The sequence below is a fragment of the Dicentrarchus labrax genome, unplaced genomic scaffold, assembly GCF_905237075.1.
Source record: "Dicentrarchus labrax unplaced genomic scaffold, dlabrax2021, whole genome shotgun sequence".
NCBI classification, from domain to species: domain Eukaryota; kingdom Metazoa; phylum Chordata; class Actinopteri; family Moronidae; genus Dicentrarchus; species Dicentrarchus labrax.
In genome coordinates, this window is record NW_026136714.1 from 11,017,431 (window position 1) to 11,040,580 (window position 23,150).

The 23,150-nt window shown below is 41.5% G+C and overlaps 1 protein-coding gene across 2 annotated transcripts in view; it reads left to right on the forward strand.

Moving 5' to 3' along the window:
- ccser1 (coiled-coil serine-rich protein 1) overlaps positions 1 to 22,247 on the forward strand; it is a 119,884-nt gene extending 97,637 nt beyond the window's left edge. For both annotated transcript variants that reach the window (XM_051421454.1, XM_051421453.1), the window contains exon 11: positions 17,141 to 22,247. In XM_051421454.1, the coding sequence (XP_051277414.1) occupies positions 17,141 to 17,947 (807 nt within the window). In that variant the 3' untranslated portion in view covers positions 17,948 to 22,247. The remainder of the gene's footprint in view (positions 1 to 17,140) is intronic.
- Positions 22,248 to 23,150: the final 903 nt, after the last annotated feature.

Below are 23,150 nucleotides of genomic sequence, written 5' to 3' on the forward strand. Positions count from 1 at the left end.
AGTAAGACACATGCGTGCGTGCACACACACACACACACACACACACACACACACACACACACACACACACACACACACACAAAGATGGAATATTTCACTGACAAATATTGCAAATGAATATTCAGTGACAACATGAAATCTGAAATTGTCAGGGTCTCTTATGTTGTTCCCCTCTGAGCAAGGCAGCTCTGCCCACTTAAACATACAGACACACACACTTCTGTTGAGGTATTTGTTTGTTTCCGTTGATTTCATGTGTCCATGAGAAAAAGTTTGTACGAAGAGAAACTTATTCAGCTGTTGCGTCTCATATTGCCTGTTTGTGCTCGTGTGTGAGTGTTTGAAGTTGAAGCCGCAGTATGTTGGAAAGTCAGAAAACCAAAGATCCCTTTGCTCCATCCCAGTTTATGTTCATAGGTGTTTAATTCTTGGTTAATTATTTAAAGCAATAGTTTGACAGGGTGCTTATTAGCCATCTTGCGGTAGAGAATTTTAATACCACCTTAATGTTTGTGTGCGTAATATGAAGCCGTCGCCAGCGGCCAGTTAGCTTAACTTAGCACCAAGACTTGAAGTCTAACTACAGTCAAAAGATAGTAAAACGTGACATCCAGAACCTCTAATGATAACTAATTAACACATTTTATCTGGTTTATTTTATCTCCACAAGTTGTGGTTTTACGGAGGGTTACACACGTAGTTCTTGGTTGGCACAGTGACTCACATTGTGAGTGTTTTCAGTGCATTTCTATGTGAGTGTGTCTTTCTGTGCTTGGGGCTATTTTTGCTGTCACACACCAAATGTTTTACAGCTCTTTTTTAAACTGCAGGGCAGTCTCTTCAGAAATCAAATAGGGCTATAATTTGTTTTCATGAAATATAACAGGACTGCAGAGTAAAAGTGTTTATACATAGTCTGTTTTTAATATCTTCATAAACTAAGAAGCAGTTCGACCTCATTTGAAATGTTGGCTGTGATTTTCGATTATTCTTGCCCTGTCCTCAGAACTTGAGGGGAATTTAATGAACTTTCAGAAACTCAAACTTTCAGAAACCTTTGTGGCTGTGCTTGATTGTGAATGTATGTGAGTCGGTGTCTTTGTGTATTCCTCCGGTTCCCACAGTTCTTTTTCCTTTGTGCTTTTCGGGGATACAATAAGGATAATTAATCATAGAATGAATCTTTTCTTTCCATCTCTGTCTTTCCTTATTCTTTCTCTTACAATACTGTTGTATGCACATAAACCTATTCTCTTTCATGCCCTTTATTGCCCTCTCTTTGTGTTGTCCCTCTGCCGCTCTCCTCATTCTGTGTTTTCTTTGCTACTGTTTCCCCTTGTGTTTGATAAGTAAGGAGAGGCAGACCGACAGATAGTTAGGTCGGACTTTCAAGGCCCTCAGCTACTCAGAGATATGAGACATGACACTTTCCGGTGCGTGCACCTGCACTCACTGATAAAACGCATAGGCTGTACAGCCACACACAAATACACACAAACCTACTGCAGCATATACACCATGCATGCTAGGAGTGACAGTTGACAGATCCACTCCAAAGGACCTTGGAAGACAGAAATCTTTTTTCTTCTCTCAGTCCTTCCCCTCCTTCTTTCGCTTTGTACATGTCTCTCAGAGAGATCTAATATTTAGCTGCTTCATTTTATTTGTGAGACATCTAATATAATAACAGGAGTTGTAATTTATTGTACATATTACACAGTAATTATTTGCTGAATCAACAATTTTTTTTTACAAATTTGTTTAATACGCCTATATTCTTGCTCAGTTATAGATGTGTTATATTTCTGAACCAGATGTGATGCCTTGACTCATTATGACACAGCAGATAACCAGTCACATTTCAATGAATAGAGCACAATTTGTGTTTTCCAGGTATTTAAGAATGACTTGGCTCTTGTTTTGCTCAGATTTGTATTTGCAGCAGCTGTGCTGTGGCTCTCTGAAGATAATCTTCCCAGTGAGGTTGGTTGGTCTGTGGCCACTCTAACTGCTACGCAATGGGCAGTGATTTAAATACTGCCTTTTAATGTATCTGCCGATAACCAGCCTAAAAATGGGACACAGTGCAGAAACAATGACAATACCAATGTAGAATGTAGGCTAATGATCTCTGTGGCTTTTATATGAGAAAAGATTCAATTATTCAGAACAAAAATAGTTCATTAAAACATAATTAGAACAAAATAACTTTTGCAAACTCATTTTCCGTGTCCAACCTCATTTGGAAAATGTGTCTCATTTGGAAAAATTCTGTCTTTCTGGATTCTTTCCAGGAGCTCTGCTTTCAATGATGATTCTGCTCAGCTTATCCTAGTAGAGTTTGTGTTTACAGACACAAAATTCTACCCCAAATCTTTGCTCAAAAAGTTGCATTTAGTGATTTACGCTTATGACGGTGTGGCCGTATTCTTTCTTCCCTTCAGCGAATCAGTTGTGCCAGTGCTGTACCACTCTAGATAGTCTAACACAGTATGTCACTCATGAGCATCTGTCTTAATGATCAAAGGGTCATGGATAAGTGTATGGGTGTACATGTGTGTTTGCATTACGTTTATAGTAACAAGGCCCCCATGGTGTCTGCAGCACTCATAAGGTGTTAATTGTCTCATTCTCCTTGCACAAATAGAGAGACTGTGTAAACACATGTGTTGTGAATTGGGACATCCTTCCCAGTCAAGAATCATCTGAACCAGCAACAGCTACTGATGACAGTTGCACAGCTGGATCTCCTCTCAGTGGCTTTAACTGCTTTGGCATTTCTATTTACACAGATAATGTAATGGACTGCCCAAATAATGGGGTTACACTATTATGTTTTTATTATGTCCAAAGAAACGTGAAATAATAGGCCGTGCATGTTGTCCAATAAAGCAAACTGTTTGACAATCATCCACTAATGGACTTCAGACCTGTGCGCAGACTGTGTACACATCAGTCAAACTAGTTAAATTTGTCATTGTCTTTCATATGCTGTGACAGTTGCACTCTGTTTAACTGCCATTCATCAATAAATGTTTCCAGGAGGCATGCTTGTGTAATTGCAAAGCATAGTAAAACTGTCACTATCTGTGTTGTGGGAGCTCAGTACTGTGGGAAGAATCAATACCAGGCTTTGAGGTTGAGGCAGTGGTGACCTAAAGGTTAGAGAAGCGAGTTTGGGACCGAGAGGTTGTCGGTTCAATCCCTGAAGTGAAAAGTGAAAACGCAGCTTCAACGTGTAAGTGTGGGTAACTATATGAATGAGATCAGTATCCAAATACAGTATGCTTTGTCTAACAAATGTTACTAGAGACTGAATGCACATAACTAAAGAAATCCATTTCTACTGACTAAAACACAGAATGTGACCTTTTGCAAATTAATTCATCAGGGTTCTGATAGCTGGTCCTATTTTGGATCCAATTCCAAGTTGGTAAAATACCTGGATTCAAAAACTTTTATTTTACATTCACAATCTCTTAAAGTCCTCTTAGCCTTGTTCTGATGCTACAGGCATCTGCAAAAAATAAACAGTGGGACACAGTTACATAACTGACTGACTGGATACACTTTGCCAATGTCAACATCCGCAGCTTAATAACTGGATTCAGATTTCGATAAAAGGCTGTCTAACCTCAGCCCTATATGTTCCTATCTGAATAATCACAATAATCTGAATTCTCCTGTAGTTGTATCTACACAGATACTCTAGGTATTATTTGCAAAAGGTTTTGTGGTATCTGTTTCTGCTGCCACATTACCAACGGAGGTGAACTGAATTTCCTTATTGGTACTCACAGTCCCTGTAAGTGAATCATTAGGAACAGTTTTGAATGAAACTGCTTTCTACCGAAGAAATGGCCTCTATAAAAACTGTTGACATTGTCTCCTGTGTTAATTGTCTGTACAAAATTGGCCGTTATTCTGAGCTAACTGACCGAATGGGGCTTGTTTGTTTTTGTGAATCAAGGTGCAAAGTGCCCATGCTGTTGCACAAGCCCACAATGTGAGCGCACAGGACATGCTCACTTAGCTGTGACAAACAGGGACTTGGTAATTTCATGACCCGAGGTGCAGCAGAGACGCAGCAGGGGTGCAGATGTGGAATGGGTTGAATTGGGAAGAATTAATTGCAGGTGTGTTACGAGTTGGCAACAGTCATAGCCAATCAAATCAGCCAATCTTATTTTCTTTAAAAGCAGTGCGTTCCCTGTCATGGCACACTGACAGATGCATAATGGAGGAGAGAATGCAGGCCAAGAGGAAACCAATGTTTTATCAAGAGGTCACAAGTTTGCCAGTGCAAGGTCACTACATTTTATCTAATCAAGCTAAAAAATAGAGCATTTAAATGCACAGTGTGTAATTCTTGCCTCTAGGGATCTCTTACATTGAAAATATCACAAAGACGTTTGATGACGTCATAGCAAATACTGATGAAAAAGGGGACTCAGGCGGAAATCATGTTTACGGATGAAGTAATAAAGTATTCACGTCACATTTAGTCACATTAGCCGACTTCCTTCCTCACTCTCTGACATATCCTGTGTTTCCCCCAAGGTTAGAGCAACTAACGGCAAGTAGGAAAGACACTGTAACCTAGAATAAAATTCTGTATTTCTCTGAGTTTGAACGTCATTTAGAATCATTTGGGATAATGTAAGCACATAACTCAACACAATATAACATAGGTCTAGTCGTTTTTGCACATTTGAATGCAGAAACATATTGTATGTTCAATCATTGCCTGAGGTGTTATAGATAATCTGAATACCAAAAGAAAAAAAACTATCTTGGCAACAAGATAGTCAGCTTTATCTCCTCTAGTGTTGTCTTTAGGCTGCTATTTGCAATCATGCTCTATCTTTATAAATGTTCTTTTTTGCAACAACTTCTCATGGTTTTATAAGAAAAACGATTATATAAACTGCAGGTAAAGCAAAATATTGTGTCCAGCCCAAACAGGAAAGCCGAAAAGGAAATATGATTCCCTGCAATCAAACGCAATTTCCCATTTTGTCACCATGGCACCTCTTGGCCACCAAGTGGATCTGCCAGAGCAGTTTCTGTTAAATACCTTGCTTAAATGTAGCATGGGAGAACTCTCTCTCTTCTTCTCTCTGTCTTCTTGAGTGCAGTGTGGGTGCAGCAGAGCAGTCAGTTGTTCTCTGTGTGATGACACAGGTGGCATCTGCAACATTATCACCAGGCCTTGCAGACATCTGATGGAAAAACTACTTATTTCTTTTTCTTCCTTTGACTTCTCTTGTCTTCTCTTCTCTTCTCTTCTATTTTCCTCTTCTCCTTTTTTCATATGTCTTTTCTCCTCCCCACCTTTCGATTTCCATTGTTTGCTCCTGGGCTGTCCGACAAGATGAACCGGGCAGCTTATGCTTGCCAACTGAGGGGGTTGTGTGTGTGTGTGTGTGTGTGTGTGTGTGTGTGTGTGTGTGTGTGTGTGTGTGCGCGCGTGTTAGAAATCTATCGGTTAGTAATAAGGCTTGGTGCGTACATCTGTGTGTTATGGGTGGGTGGGTATGTGTGTGTACTTGCTACAGTATGAGCACATGATTGCATGGGTGTGTATGAGTATTTGTAATCAGTCGGTGCATGCGTGTGTGCTGCTGCATCTGGGGGAGGCGCTTTGATATACACAGACAGAGGAAAAGAGTTTTGGCTCCCATCAGCTTCATGCTCCATCAGTGCTCACCACTGTGTTACAAGCCCCACTGCTCTCTTACACACGCACGCGCACACACACACTGCCTGTATACATAAATGTACACATCTGTGTGAAGATGTTTACACTCACACACAAGCACAACTACTGCTACCATTGCTGAGCTCTCCCACATGATGTATCACTCTGACAGTCCTTACCACACTGTCATAACTACAATCTTCATTGTTTTCCAAACTGTCAGGCTGTCAGTCTATCCTATTAAACTCAAGCTGTCAAGCTCCTATACTTTATTTCTGTCTTTTTCATATATTTGTTTGGCCACACTCAGTGCTCACACATCATATTGTTGATCACACAGAAATGTACAATTATACTATAGCACCGAGTAAATAGTTGCAAACATTACACACTGACACTGCCAACTCACTGGCTTTGAATCAGACATCCCCCAAAATGTGAGATTTGAAAGCAACTGTAAGTTTAAACACTTGGTGTATTGATATATCAACTGCCTTATATACCTTTCAGATGAATATAGGTATTAGTAGAATATTTGTTCTGTGTTTTATATATGCAGTCAATGGTTTTAACTAAGAAATTCCTTATATGTAGATATTTAATTAAAAAACATTCTGGGATTATTGTATTTTATGTATGTTTTTACCTTTATCCTTTTGCTTTTTGTTGCTTTGCAATGGCGGCGAATGTACAGTAGATGCTTCTTCAAACTTGCGATGTTGCTTGTTGTTGTTGTTGTTGTTGTTGCTTTGTCTCCCCCTCTGGCAGTGAGTAATCACACAAAAAAGTCCATTACAGTGTATTACAGTCAGAGCTCAATACAAAACCCACAGCTCAACCAATAATAAATGAGTCCTTACCTCAACAAAAAAACAACTGTTGGCCAACAGAATAAGTAAAGTGAGGTCTTTTTTGTCTAATAATCAAGCCTAATGATTCTTAATGATTCTGTAGAAAAAATACACAGATATAAAATATAGAATTTCCCTTATTTGAGAACATAAATTGTTTTTTATTAAACTGAAACAGTGTTAACGTTGCAAATTAGTATTATAGTATACGTAGTTCAGCTGCACTGTAGATATCAGTCTTTTCATCCAATTCATATTTAAATACAAAGGGACCAATTTGTAGATTTGGATGGCAGGAGTGGACATGATGCCCACTGGTGGTGACCAGAAAGCGATTAACTAGGTTGCAGTCGTGGAGGGCGAAAGTGCAGGGGTGAAATTTGTGCCAGGTGCGATGCGAGAGGGAGCATCCACGAGTTTTTGTGCTTTTGAAACACTGTCGAATGACACAACTGAAAATTCAACAGAGCTTTGGAAGAGTTGGACGTTTCTTTGTCGGTTTTTCTTGGGGAAGAGAGTGCATCCAAGAGAGGATGCACTTAAAGTATTCTGGCCAGAAGTGTTTTGAGAGGACAAACTTACAGTCCTTGAGATGTTTCTTATGTGGAACTGGAAGGGTAGTGCATTGTTGGATGGTGACAGTGGGTCTACATAAAATAATATTTTTTCTGTCATGGCTTGACAGGGAGCCAAAACAAGACATGTTTATGACCACAGTTGGGAAACAGATGGAGAGACATGGAATAGCCATAGTTTGAAAGTTTAGTGAAGTTACAGAGAAGTGCGATAAAATGTTTGCGTGTGCAGTAGTCAGTTATTAATGGACATGCATACAGGTACTTTAAGGGTTACAGTGGAAGCCTTGGGCATAGAGCGGGACAGTACAGCTTTCCCACCCCCGCAGCCTGGAGGGTGAGACTGGTGAAAAAGGAGATGCCAAGAGTGGTACCCTGATTAAGGTGGAATGATCCCGGGTCTACTGCCAGGTCTCAGCTAGACAAAGAATGTCAAGCCAAGGGAATGGACTCTGACAAGACTCTGTGGCCAGGGTTCCTCATTGTGAGGACGACCCTCAGTAAAGCAATGCTGTCAACATAATTTAAGGACCAGATAGAAATTAATAGTGTCAGTTTTTGGTATTTATTGAACATGGTTAAAATATATGGGGATGGTAGGTTGGCACTGATGGAGCAGTAATCCAGAGGAATAGCTGTATGCTCATGGTGAGCAGTAGTGACAGCTTACAGGAACGTATTAGGTCGAAAGTAATGCTGAGCATAGATCACAGCTTCTGCAATAATTAGACAGCACCAGCGGGGACCATGTTGACACCTGCGGGAGCAGTCTGGTGAAGCAATCAATCCAGTTACAGTTGAAGTGCAGTTGAAGAAGGGGCCTTACATGCTAGCTAAAATCCGGTGGACACAGAGTTTTTGTTGTTTGCAGCAGAACTGTAAAAAAAACAACAACTATTTAATAACTAAACCACGAAACCTGTTCAGGGTCGCAGGGCGCTGGATTGTATCCCAGCACACATTGGGTTAGAGGTAGGTTACACCTGGACTTGGTACCAGTCTATAACAGGGCTAACACACATTGACAGACAAACACATTCACACCTACAGGCCATGCAGAGTTTCCAATTCACCTGACCTGCAAGTCTTTGGATTGGTAAACAGATTAGACTAAACTGGCATGGCAGCCCTCTCCCAGAGAAGTCACAATCCTGGGAACCACAATGATTAAGTAAGTACCAGTATAATCTTAGTTGGGATTTTTTTATGTCCAGCATTTATAAATAAGAAAAATGAAAATGGAAGGGCAAAAATGGTGTAAATAGACAGACAAAACGGGGATGTTTGTTTACTGTAAAGGTGGATGGTTTGCAATTGGCAGTTTTTATGTTGAAGGTGACATGGATACATGGATGTTTGTAGCTTAATGGCTAATTGTGTTGTGGATAATTAAGTTTTTATGACTTAAACCACACAGCCAATTCCACTGAGCCAAAATGAGCAGCAGCACATGACAAGCATTTAATTCCCAACAATCCTATAAACATAGAAGGTGTGCTGTGAAAAAAAAAAAACGTTCTAAAGCCAATGTTTACAAAGTAAACAGAAAAAAATTTACTTTTTCAAACAGGATTTCGTTGGGAAATGAAGCCTATTCTTTATTTGGATTCCAATGGGACCCTTGAAATGTATGTTTTTGACACATTAGTGACACATGAATACTTGCCATATATTAATGCTTCCTCTCTTACACTTACCATCTCTCTGCTTTTCACTTTAAACCAACGACTCTAGCTATCTAATTATCTCTCTCTTTCATCTTCTGTAACTTTGGGTCTGTGCTGTCACCTTTTACTCTCACTTTGTCCCTTTTTGTTCTACCCTCTTACTATCCTCTCCTCTCCGATCTTCCTTTGTTCTTTTACCTCACTACTACCCGTGTGTCATCCCCTCCCCTTATTGGGTTGACACACTCTTTTCTCCTTATTATGTTATTTGTCTTTTCTCTCTTTTTATCCCACTTTCTTTCACCTTTTCATTCTCTCACTTCGTTGACCTCCCCTTTATTCTTCTTCAGTCTCTCCCTCCCCCCCTTCCTCCTTTCACCTTCCCTTGTCTTTACTTGTTCACTCACTTTCCTTTTTCCACCCCACTCCTCTTGCTTATGGTTCTGGGCAATGTTCACCAAGCATATTGGCACAGGCTGGTGGTCGATGAGTTGCGCCATGATTACACACACGCACACACACATGCAGACACACAGACACATGGGTATGGGTGTGCACATACAGACCTGTTGGGGATGGTGGTTGATGAGCAGTGCCAGAATCTCAGCATCCATGCCCATCAGAGCTGCTCAAGAAACCTCATTAGGCCTCCTGGCCACAGCATGGCACTGGCTTCGGTACTTGCCAGCCTGCCTTTTTCACTCTGGGAAGAATTTGAAGTCCTGGGGCTATACACTTCTCAACATCGACAATCATAAGTAGCGACTTAGAATCTTTGATCAAGCCCAAGTTCAGCGATTCCATCTTAGGCGGTGATCACATTGTGTGTTTCAGAACCACAGTGAACCGTGATGCTACCGCCCATTCCCCGTCTTGCAGTTGCTAGGAAACACATACATCGGCTGTCAATCAGTTTTGTGCCTGCATTATTCACACAATAACTACCAACAGCAGCTATATGCAGGCAGTAATAACAAACAAATATATTTTGCTGAAACTCCAAAAGCCCTGCTAATGTCCCTCAAAGCTGCCTATGATCAGCAACAAGAAAAACTTGTTAATTTCATAAAAAAATAATTGTACATGACAGCCTAAAAAGTGAGCTCATGGCTACAGGTTGTGAGCTCAAGTCAATGTTTCTAGTTGTCTTAAAAGGAACAATGGTGACTGGCTGCTCAAAAAGTCACTAAAAGTCACCAGAGGACATGGTGGACTCATTTGCATTTTGATTATACAGTATTTGCCACACCGGCCAGTGCTGCTCTCCCCAGGTGCTGAGCAGAGAATGGGGCTACGTTTTGTGTGTTTGTGTGTGTGTATGTGTGTGTGTGTGTGTGTGTGTGTGTGTGTGGGGGTGTGGGTAAGTGCTTTGAATCTGAATTCTTTGCTTCTAACTAGAATTATTGTTTGTATGCACCAACACCTACACATCAGTTTCTTATGAGAACAAAGCTGCCGGGAAATGTGGAGTATCACAGACGACTCAGGTTTGCAGCAATGGTTAATGTACCCCTCAAGTGTTCACAGTACTCCTGTGTGTGTGTGTGTGTGTGTGTGTGTGTGTGTGTGTGTGTGTGTGTGTGTGTGTGTGTGTGTGTGTGTGTGTGTGTGTGTGTGTGTGTGTGTGTGTGTGTGTGTGTGTGTGTGTGAGTCCATGTGATGGTTGATGTGCTGTACATATGGTTATAAGATTTGCAACTCCTCCCCTAGGCTATTGCTGTAAATAAGTTTGTTTTCTTTTCCGAATTTCTTTGTAGTGAAAAAGGCAAGAGATGACTCAGTCTGAGACATTCTAATATATTCAGGCCTTCAGCCACATTGATATGCAGTGGAGATGCCCTGTCTGAGATATTGTAAGTCTAAATATTTACAGACACACACAACCCTGCTTGATACTTGTGGGTTGCAGCAGGTTACTGTGTTACTCAATATAACATCAGCCTAATGTAGATAATTTTGCAGTAGTACGGTGACAGCATTGAAGATTGGTAGCACTGTGAGCCGATTAACTGTGCAGTGCATCACATTAGTGTCCTGCCTCTCAGTGTGTGCCTCTAGCAGGAAGGTCCGGGATGTGACATCCAGCCAGCTGCTTGGCAGTTTGCTGCAGTGTGGGCCTGGATTGACAGCTGGAGCGACTTAAGCTCAACTTTGGTCCCCTCCATCTTTCTTCATCATCTCAACCCCGAACCCCACCCTAACTGTCACCCCATACAAACAAACAAACACAAATAAAACTAAACTTACCTCCCTCCACCTCTCTCTCTCTCTCTCTCTCTCTCTCTCTCTCTCTCTCCCTCTCTCTGTTTCCCTCCCTCTTTCTCTATCTGTCTCTCTCTGTGTGGTCTCCAGACCGCAGTAGCATACCATCAATCCTCCAACTGTCAGGCTCCATTCAGCCCTGCCTGCTGCTGGCATACTTAAGCACCAGGTTACACAACGAAGAAAGAGTAAAGAAGGGACAAAAGAAAGGACAGAGTGTTAGAGAAGGTGAGACATGAGAGGAGAAGGGAGGTCAGGGCGGGGGGAGAAAGTGAGATACCAGGGGAGTAAAGGATAGAGAGACAGGGTAAGAGAGCACACTTGCTGGCAATGTTTATGCTTTCTGGACTTCCTGGACCCACTAATTTGGAATATTTTGACGTGGGTCCCATGTCAGAGATCAACTTGCCTACTGTTAGCATAGGTAACCTTCAGTATTCAAATACCCACACAATTAAAAGCATTTATCCTATTAGCACTGAAAGGAAAAAGATACTGAATTCCAAAAACACATTAGTCAAACATTATCTAAAAACTATTAAATGTCAACAACCAAACCTCGTTTCCATTTTCTTTGTGATTTTGCAATTATAAAACTGCTTTTATAGTTCAGTTTCAACAACCTACTCATTTACTGTAACTACATACAAGGTCATTGACCATAACTGCAATAAACATTACAATGCAAGTTGCTCTTTTATGTCTCAGCCCTGTTTTTGTGTCCTTTCCTGCATTCCCTGCTCAGTCTAGTAATGCACAGTATTAATTCTGACCTTTCCCGTTATTTACTTGTTTTGTTCTGTCCTCTCCTGTTCTTACTTTGGTGGAATTACTATCCTGATCTGTAGCAGATTTACTACTGTACTACTGCATTTCCTGAATTTCAATGTGTTTCCTGTACCATAAAATAAAGTTAAATTTTGCATAAAATTCGGAAAGACGGGTGAGGTGGACAGCAAGACAGCGGTTTGAAAACTGGCTGAGCTGTATATGGAAATAGTGTGGAGAGGCAGGGAATAGAGGGAAGATGGAGGGAGGGCTACAACAAAGTCTAGTTGAAGAGAGGGAGTGGGAAGCAAGGATGTTGCTACAGGCCGTACAAGAGGCTCACTTCCTAAGGGGGTTGTGTATTGATGAAAACCAGCAAGTTCAAAGTAAAGGTATGCTATGGCCTTGAGACACCAGGCTCAGGATACAGTTTCACCCCTGATTTCATTGTTTGTTGCAGATTTATCCAGCAAAGTGCCTTTGTGGGAGACTCTGCTTGTGCACACCCTGTCTATCAATACTGGATGATACTTTCTGGGCATGTAGTTGTAGTAGCACTGTGGGATTCTTGATTGTTGACATCAAGTTGCTCAGCTTGCTTTGCACACACAGCACTAGCAGCGCATTAGAGCTCTTTGCTTTTGTGATTTCTTCAAATTATCTTGATGTATTGTCTACTACCTCAGAACTTAAAAAGCAATGTTTGTCCTTACAGAACAATATCAACAGTGTAATTATTGTTTAAGAGGCAAGATGAAAATTACAGTTTGGGTCCTACGTTCTTGGATCTAGTCAACTCTACCTTTCTGTCACACTGGGCATAAATGTGCAAACAAATATAAATGAGACTGTCTGTTGAAATAAAGGTAGACAGGATGAAGTGGGATGGTTGGGCTCACACATTATGGTTGGGAAATGTATTTTGTTATTGTCTAAATAGGATTTAGAGTACCATCTGTGTGGGTGTACTCAACTGTCATTGTATCTAAACACCCCGGCATTTCATACTGTCAAAGAACCACAGGATTACTTTGTTCACAGAGTATGTAGGTGTCAAAGAAAAAAAAAGAATTCACATTTGCAAACTTTTACCTCTCTAGTCTCACTGTGAAGAGTTGAAAACTTTTGGGGTCCAACGCATTTCAGCCCTGTGGCCTTCATTAAAATTAGGTGTGTGGGTGCAGGGATACTGAGCCATGGTGTGTGATTGATGGCAGTTACAGTAGGAGTACTATATGTACTCTATAGTCCATTTTGTTCTCTATAATTACTTGGTTTTAGTTCATTTGAGTGGGGAACAAGTCATGAAATAAATCTCCCAACCCCTCTCTTCTCCCTGTATAAAAATGACTAAGACAGGCAATAGCAAACATTGTGTGGTGATGTTTAAGGAGCTATTTTATGCAAACTTGGCCATTACCACATTGCTGTGTTCTTCACTGCCCAATAAAAACTAAGGTTGCAGGAGAAGGCCCCCTTAAATCACTCAGATTTACCTGTGTGTGTGTATTTATAGGTCTCTGTGTGTAATAGAGACTCTCCAGAGTGTTTGCACACACACAGGCCGTTCTGTCACTGGCGAAGAGGCAGCCTGCTTGCCGCAGAGTGTGTACTTGAGAAAGGACACCTGAGTTTGTAAATCAGTTCTGCTCTCTTTCTCTCTGCGTCTTGCTGTCTGTTGTTCTCATTTAGCTTTATCTCTGTTTTTAATCACCATCTTGCCAGTCTCTCATTCTTTTTCCTCCTGTCTCCTCACCCTTTTCTCAGTTTGTTTACTCCTCTCTTTCATTGTGCTTGACCTTTTTCCTTCTCTGTCTGGTTGCCCTTCTTGTGCACTCGCACATACGCCTCCTCAGCTTAATCCCAGTTTTAGTTGCATTTGAGTCATTGCATTGATTAATTGTTTAGCTTTCCTTTTTTTTTTTGTTACAAACTTGGATAAGAAATGTCCCTTTGATACAGAGCATATGTCTCTACAACCAACTCTTTGTACTCTGCCTCGTAATTATTTCTTTCAAAGTTGTCTGCCAATTTGTATCTTACTGTTCTCGCCTTACCTTCTGTTGTTTTCTCAAATGTCTTTGGATAGAGAAACGCCACAGATTTTTGTGGAAGATTAGCGATTTAGCCCTAATTAAGCCATCTCACATAAACCTCCACGGCCACAGTGGATATTCAACACCTTGGCAATTCCCTCATGTTTTTTCACAGCGCCCCTATGTAGAAAATTTGGCTGGAATGGAAATTCTCACTCCTCTTAATTAGATCAAGGAATCAGCAAGAAGTCTTGTAGTGTTTATCCACCCATTAGAGCCCATTAGAAAGCAGAGACACACTCCCCGAGCTCTTTAAGTAAGCTGCATAGACAACGACACACTGTTTGATGTTTTGGCAGAGTGCTGTTGTGTGTGGTTTTTTTACAGTTGGACATGAAAGGACATAGAGACTGAGCTTTTAAAGTGCAGATTGTTTGGCTGTAATTCAGATTTTGGTGGTTTTTGGAAGTGGGGGGAATACAAGCATCAGACACAAGCAGCATGGACAGAGTAAGATGTTATTAACAAATGAAACAGTCTTTTGTGTGTTTGTCAGCTGGTCTGAATGAACTGGCATACACACAATTGTGTAAAATAAAAGTCTTTATCTTCAAGATGAGAAAGGAAAAATCTTTGTATTTCCTTATCACAGAGATCAGTATCAAGAACAGAAAGGTTCAAAGCAAGGCCAACCCTGTTCGCTTGTTCTTTTTTTCTACTGTTCTCAGGACCTTGTTTATTTATCATATTTACCCCACCTTGTACTCCACACTGCCTCAGACTAAATTAGAGCCCAGCACAGTCACAGCTAAATCCTCATAGAATCCTTTCATACTTTGAAATGCAAAAAAAGCCAGAAATAGCACCTCACAGTAAGATATTAAAAGTCTGGTGGTGTTCAGGGGCTGGAAACTCTCACAAGCCATTACAGAATTTCCAACCACATAGTATAATTAGTAAGACTCTCTTTTTTTTATGAAAGGGACTATTTATTAAATATAATCTGTCAGGTGTTTACACCGTACAATAAGGGTTGTACGTTTCCTTTTTTTTTTTTGTCTGAGCTTTAGAATACAGCAGTATAGAAAGTATTGAGCCAAATCACTAGCATGACACTGGCCACTTATTTGTGGAACTCGATGTACACCACAAAACGCCACAAAAAGGTGTTATAAAGTGCAGCACACCCTCGACATGTCATGTAGACAGAAGAAGTTGTCAAATCACAGTAGTTGAGAGGGGTCAATGCAGAGAGTGAATTAAATTGCAACCTCTCTGAAGTGTTGACGTGCGTTGACGCTGGGAAAGAGGACAGTGGTATGTGCTGATAAAACGACTAGTGTCAACTTGCAATGATACATGTTGAGGAAAATAGGTGCCTCACACCTCCGCCAACGTGTGTTGTATTGAGTTCTATTGAAGAATCACCAATATAGTGCTTGCAGTACAGCTAACTCCTCATTTTTTAGGGCGTTTTCACACCTGACTTGTTTAGTTCGGTTGAATCGAACCCTGGAGCGTTTACCCCCTTGGTGCAGTTCATTTGGGAAGGTGTGAGCACATCAATCGCACTCAGGTGCGGACCAAAACAACCGGACCGAGACCTTGTTGAAGAGCCGGTCTCGGTCCGGTTCCAAACAAACTCTGGTACGGTTCATTTGTGGTGAGAACATGATCCAACCTCGATCCGACCCAACTGCAGGAAGCATTGCGCCTGTTTTGGACCGGCGTAACGTTGCCTGATGGTTCTTCGGCAATATTTTCGGCTGATGAGCATGTCACAGTTCAGGAGGATTGATGCGCGCCTCCGCCTCAACTGTCTTGATATGCGTCGGCGGCGACTTCAGTGCATCATGACATTTTCATTCAACTGTACCGTTTGCCTACAGTGATAAGTGCAAACTATGTAATACACGGTGACCAGGGCCGTGAGCAACCCGCGTAGTTGTCCCTCCATTGTAAAATTGAAAAGTGGCGCTCTGGAGTCTGCTCTTCTTTGTTTACTTCCAGGAGTTTTCCTGCATGGAAATTCTGACCAGTTAGAGAGCAGTTTCCTTGCGCATCACACTTTTTGGTCCACTTGTAAATGCTGCCGTGTGAACACAAACACGAGGCCATATGCAACATTGTAACAAGTTGGTCCCTGATTCGGACCAGAGCAAACAAACTATAGGTGTGAAAACGCCCTTAGTTTTATCTGTCGGTACTTGTGATACTTTAGCCTGTTATACATCACAGCTAACATTTCTCTGTCCAGTAAGCATCGTTTGTAAGTTTCTTTGTGATCTCCCCAAGTTCTCTCTTCCTTCTTTGATGTGCTTTCTGCTATACTTTACTTATTCAGTTTTTATTATTCTGGCTAATTACATTTCTACCTCTCACACCAGATTCCTGCCGACAGCCTCGACACAGCAATTACATTACATTTAATATTAATTTGCATGCACAAACGGGAACACATCAGATGCATATATAATTACGCAAACGCATGCTCATACATAAGCACACAAGAGAACACACACAGCCATTGTGTCAGCAAATGTCAACTCAACTTACGCTCCCATGAGGTTCAGTGTCAGAAGAGATTGTGTTACTTTAGCGAATATTGCACACTTGGTCCTGGTGTGATTTTTGGTTGTGTGTGTGTGTGTGTGTGTGTGTGTGTGTGTGTGTGTGTGTGTGAGAGAGAGAGAGAGAGAGAGAGAGAGAGAAGGGGGACAGTGATGAGATATGTTGCATAAGGGGGTGCAGTGGAGTGTGAAAGAGAACAGGTGGCTTCTGTTTCTGCCATCTAGCTTTAAGTGCCATCTTCCCCATTGTGTGTGTGTGTGTGTGTGTGTGTGTGTGTGTGTGTGTGTTTGCTTTGTGAGTGGGGATTTGTGCATGCCTTGAGCGCGTATCTCCATACATGCACATGGTAACTTGTCCTGTTTCTCTCTTTATGTCTGTGTGCGTGTGTGTGCGTGTGTGTGCCTGTTCTTTAGTGAGCAGGGTTCCGGTTGGTTTAGAAACAATTAGAACAAGCTGCAGGAGCTCAGAGATCGTTCTCCAAATGTCACCCAATTAACAATCTATACTGATCACACAACAGTGCTCTCTCTGTCCCTCTATTTGTCTCTGTGTCTTCGTTTCTCTCTCTCACGCTCTTTTTTTGTCTTGAGACGTGTTCAGTGAATCATTCTCTGGCAAACGGCAGGTTTACATCTCGCTCACTCACTGGCACAGACAAAGCTCTTTAACATCTGTCTTTTTTGTGTTTCTCCTTGTCTTTCTCTCTCAGACCAATCATCCAGGCCGTTGGTCAGGACTAGGCAGCAGCAGTCTGGCTCCAAGGGACCGAAGGGTAGTACGGGGTGTGGGGGCAGCACTCGGAGGGGACCTCTCTAACCAGCACTACTATCCACCTCCTTACGGCCGGACTTCTGCCTCTGAACGACACACTGCCAGGGAGGAGCGACGCTGCCAGGGGGTCTTGGCACAGTCCACAGCCCATAACCCTGCTCCGAATCTGGCTCCAGGCTCCTCCGGCCTGTCCTTTGCCACTTCTGCAGTGTCAGCCCAATCCTCACTTACTGCTCCAGCCCAGCTTCAAGTTTCACACCCGGGTCTTAGTCCAAACCAATGCTCAGGCTCCAGTTCGGCGGCTTCTAATCACACAGCAATTCCATCTCTGTCCTCCAGGCAGCCAGAGGGGGTGTCCACTTCTTCTGAGTCCTTAACTCAAGGAGGAGGAGGTGGAGTGAGTCTGCCAGGTGGGGTGAGGAGAGGAGGAGGAGGAGGAGGAGAGCACCAACCTCTTAGCCATATCCCTCGTGCAGTCGGGGCCAGCTCCTCCTCGAGCCTCCACAGTCTTGCTAGCAGAGGGAGCCCCTCTCCAAGCATCTCATCATCCGTCCAAGCCTCCCCTCCGCCTCCTACTCCCTCCTCCGCCACCTCTTCCTCCTCCTCGTCCTCCTCGTTTACGGGTCGTTTGGGACAGCCACCTCGAGGCCCTCTGTCTCTGCATAGCTACAGTCGTAAAAACGTCTTCCTCCAACATTCCCTACATACTTCCGAGCTGCAAGCTCTGACGCAGAGAGACAGTTGAGGGCACACGAACATTTACACCATCCCAACCATAAGCAGCCATATTGACTGAAATGGGTGACTCTATAGAAAATCTGCTGCTCCTTCAGTATAAGTTACTCGTGTCCCATTTCCCCCCTCACAATCACGCTTTATCACGTCTCTCTTTACAATCCACACCAGCCCTTTGCTGACATTTTGTTCATAGATTTGCTCACTTAAACACACACTCACATGCAAGGCCACACACACACACACACACACACACACACACACACACACACACACACACACACACACACACACACACACACACACACACATACATTTCAGCTGTGAGTATGAAAAAGGCACTCACCCGTCTATCAGAACTCCCACGTGGCGTCATGCTGACAGTTTAGATGTGCTTACGCCCACAGACACACAAAGTGCACACAGACTCACAACCACATTGCCCTGCACACACGCACAGATCTAGTCACACACACTTGAATACACACTCTGACACAGAGACATCATCTGCCTCACCATCTGCACAAATTACTGGGCGTTAAAGCTGAACAAAGAGATGAGGTATGTATTTGTGTGTACTTTGTTGAAGATTTATTTTGTATCCATTTATTTGGTCATTTATACCAGTTAAAACCATGTGCTGCTTAAGGAAACCATGGGACTGACCATAATTTGCGCTGGTAAGGATATATTCTCACTTTGCCAAAATCCTACATCAGATCTACTCCTCATTCCTTGATGACAGAAGTCCAGATAAAAATACATGTTAAGATGAATATCTCCACCATGACCCTTGTACTGCATGCTTTTTACAATGTATTCAAAATACAGGTGAGCATTTTGTACTGCAACAGAAGCGGGATTTGGATGACTTTTAATCTTTTAATGATTCAGTATCAACTCTCACCTCAGTGTTTCAAGAAGGGAATCAAATATGCTACAACTTTTAATGACAGGAGCCCGTTTGTAGAGTGTTCTGAGAACTAAGTATCATTCTCCTGCTCACATCGATTACGGCATTAGCTGTACTTTTGGCTTAATACTGGACCACCTTTTTTGTAGAAATACAGTGTTGCAATATTACCCACATTATATACGAGAATCAATGTGTATCTGCGATGTTAGATTAGTACAATACAGAAGCTGAAATGAAGAGTTTCATTCTAAAATGAGACATCTGCCATTTGAATAGACAAAATGTAAGAAACTAGCACTACTGAACCCTTTAGTAACAAAATACACCAGACAATGAGGTTGAACAGAACAAGATTTTTAGATTTGGTACAAGAAGCATTATGTCTTTTTTTCCAAAATGGAAAAAAACAAGTATCAGGTTTTGGAATGAAGCCCTTCAGATCTTCTTTAGGGCTGGGTATTGAACAGGGATACTTACTGGTGCTTTTCTAGATGACAGTGTCACTATCCATTTTTGAGATTAAAAAAGGAAAAATGTTTCAAATAATAGCGTTACAGTTGGCTGACACGTTTTCTATCACACTCTTACCGAGGCAATCAATTGAGTAGAGTCTGATTCTGCTTGAAAAATGACAACAAATATTGCATAGAAAGTTGTTTACTTTGATCAAATGATGACAAGAAAGAAACAGAAAACATGATTTCACAAAGTATCCCATTTGTAAAAGCATCAGCTCTGAGTTTTGTTTTACTGATACCCAGTCCTTATATCTTAGCCGTCTTTTATCTTGCTGATCTCAGATGTGTTTTCTTTAAAAAAAAACAAAAAAAACTGACCTAATGAGATGGCATTTGGTAAAACAAGGCTAGCAATTATGTTGTTTTGGACAGTAGGACTACCTTTTGAGTGAGATTTACATATACTGAAACTGCCATGAGTCGAACAACATCATTCACACTTTCAGGACAAAGCGTGTCACAATTTAATAAGTGAGAAAACTTTTTTTTTTCCCTTTTTTACATCTGTGAACGACTGGACTGCGTAACAACCCTTTTTAATATGCTGCAGTTAAACATATTTGCTGAACCCCCCCCCCACATAGGGTTTAGGGTAAACATATCTTATAATGTCAACCGAGAGGTGGAAGCCGGCTGCTGAGTGCAGGCCAGAAATCACAGCTCTCAGCGTTTACAGAAAATGTTAGATTTTGAAGAAGTTATTGACCTTGTCTGTCTCTAAACAGCACCTGGCTGTAGGGAAGTTGTTTAAATCATCTGTGTGTGTGTTGTAATGCACACCTCATGAGGCAAGGACCTGGTAGAGGTGAAGAAAAGCCTGAAGGAAGACAGCTCTGCTCCCACTGGTGAAAGCTCTCAACTCCCCTTCTAGTCTGCTTCACTTGCACACTGTTTCCTCTTTTTTCCCCTGTCCCTTCTTCTTTCTGTCCTTGTTTCTTTCTCTACCCTATTTTCTCCCTTTTCCTATCTATCCACTCCTCATCCCCCTTTAGTTTCTCCTTATACACATTTTCCTCCTTCTGTCCCACAGCATCCCACTCTTCCTTTTTTTCCTCTCCGTTATCTTCCTTCTCCCTCTATCCCAGGTCTGCCTCCATCTCTATCCCCTGCTTAGCTTACTTACCCACAGCTTATTATTGTCCTACAGTGTATCTATCACACTCTGTTGCAGTGGCTCTCAGTTCTGGGCATTGGGACCTGAAGCGCTGCCGCATTTTGATTCCAGCTGTATAATCGGGGAATAATTTTACACCTGGTGAATGCAATTAACTACCTGGTAGGGTATACGGCAGCAGTAATGTGGCTCCCAAGAACCCGGGCTGAGAACCGCAGCTGTAATGTGAACTAAACATCCCCTGCTTGGTTTGTTTACAGGTGGAGGGTAACAACGTTTTGTCGCTGGCTGACCTCTTATGAGCTGCTATTTACATCCGTCGTCAGTGCATGCATCATAATGTAGTTGACACCATGTGAAATGTCATAAGGGAGAATCTGGCCCCGTTAGCACTGCCCACTCAGGTTTTATTTTTTCACCGTGTGTCAAACAGCTGTGTTCAGTTCAGCTGTGTTCAAATTGGAAAACCACAAAGGTAGTTTTCTGGTTATGTCACATATCACGAAAAGGAAAAATCCACATCTGAGATGGCAGTTCAAATGTGGCACTGCACTGAGCTCTTTTAAAGACATTTTTCTCGTCGTGTTTTAAGAGTGGACCGATATTGAATTTCACTGCTGGGAAACAAGGTTCTGCAATCATGAAGTGGATACACCTCACAAACTTCCATTCTTCACTTTAGTCAGCAGCATGTTGTGCATTTAAAACACTACATCTCATTTGTTGGGAAGTTATTTATTGTTTTCTGCCTTATTTATATTTATTGCCATAGAACCAGTTTCATATAACAAATAAAGATAGTATACTATGATAATAATCATGATGGAAGTGACAATAATAATATTAATCATGATGTTACTGTTTTTAATTTGAATGAATCACAGATATTATACTGTCCTAGCTTTTAATGTGCTTACTTTAAATATGTTTGTTTCTTTTTGAATTGCTGTAATAATGAAATAAAACTGTATAATTGTACATAAATGATTATAACTGTTGATGTTCACTGTTCATGAACAGGAACGTTCATGCTCTTGTTAATGACACTTAAGAATAGGGGTTCACATACATTGTTGGAACACCAGTGATTAAAACACAACAGAATAGGTGAAGATTTTGTTTCACTGGCAAATGCAGTAGGAGGTCTGAGCTGTTTCCAAAGGGTTTCAGGCTATAGTTACACATCAGAAAACAAATCAGACAAGCTTGCTAAAATTTTACACGTAAAGGCCTGTTGACTCGCTCATAGGTGAAGGGTCACCGATTCAACTTCTCTCCTCTTTGAAATCCAGCCTTTGCACTATGATTATTTCTGCTTGAGACAACTTTGAAAGAGAAGCCTTTGCCTATCTGTCAGAAAAGTGGATGACAGATGATGATAATCTATTAAAGCTGCTTTTTCATCTGCTGAAGTCTGTGTCTAAGTACATGAAACTGTTGGGTAGACTCATACTGTGAGCCTCTGACCAGTTAGCACATAAATTCATTCAGATAATTGACGTTGTTTTTCACTTTACACAGTCCTTCAAACAGTTTTGAAATGTTATCTGTTGGACAAGCACTGTTTGATGGGCTTATATGTGATCAAAAAAAAACTTGCAGTGTGTGTTTACCCAAAGTATTTCCTTTCAGTTTCTGTCCAAGATTGTTTTTTGTCACTCTCACAGTTTGTTTGTTCACATGAGAAATGTTTTATCAAAAGACTTTTTGTCCACTGTCTCCTTATTGTTAATATTTAATACAAATAAAAGTGATGAAAATATTCAGTGGAGATCATTTTTGATTTTCCCTCACTAGTGTTAGGCTTTTCATTATAATATTAGGGGTCTGGGACATATAAAAGCAATGAAAATGAGTTCTGCTACCTACCAAATAAGAGCAAAGCAATAAAGCAGTGAATCTATGGGACCTCGGCTCCATCTCTCAGGCTGCAAAGATTTCCCTGTACAAATCCCTGAAGAAAAGAATGAATAAAATCAAAGACTGAAAGCAGACTGTACAACAAAGTAACAGATATAGAATTTTAGGGGCCATCACTCATAGAGATTTGACTGAGAAAAACTTTTTCCAGCTGTAACATTCGAGTGGACTTGTAGTACACGGCAGCGGGAGCAGACAGAAGTAATTTTTACCTCATTTGACATTAGCCTCCAACCTATTTGAGTGAGTTTTCATTTGGCAGTGACCATAAAGTATGGAAGTGTTTAGAAAATCAATTACGTTAGAATGAGTTTGTGTGCATGCGTGTGTGTGTGTGGGATGTAGACTTTGACTGTTTACCCCTTAGGGAGGACCTGTGCACACTTCTCATTTCTGGACTCACTCAATTAGTGTTGGTTATGACTGGCTGACGAGCACACACAAACACACAGGATTCGAAGACACCAGTTTTGATTCTAACTTGCTGTAATTGACACCACAGAAGGTCAGCACATCAGTAAACACACTGCTGATTAACAGAGATTTGAAGTCCAACGAGATCAGGCTATGGGCTGTGTTTTTGCTGTTAGGCTGTAAAATTTGCATCTCTGGTGTTTGTGTATGTAGTCCAAAAAGTCAAGCGCTAAAACGATGAATTGATTGGTAAATCGTCAAGTATTATTGATAACTGATAACTGTTTGCCAAGCAACAATTACACACTGCTAGTTCCAGCCTGTTAAGTCT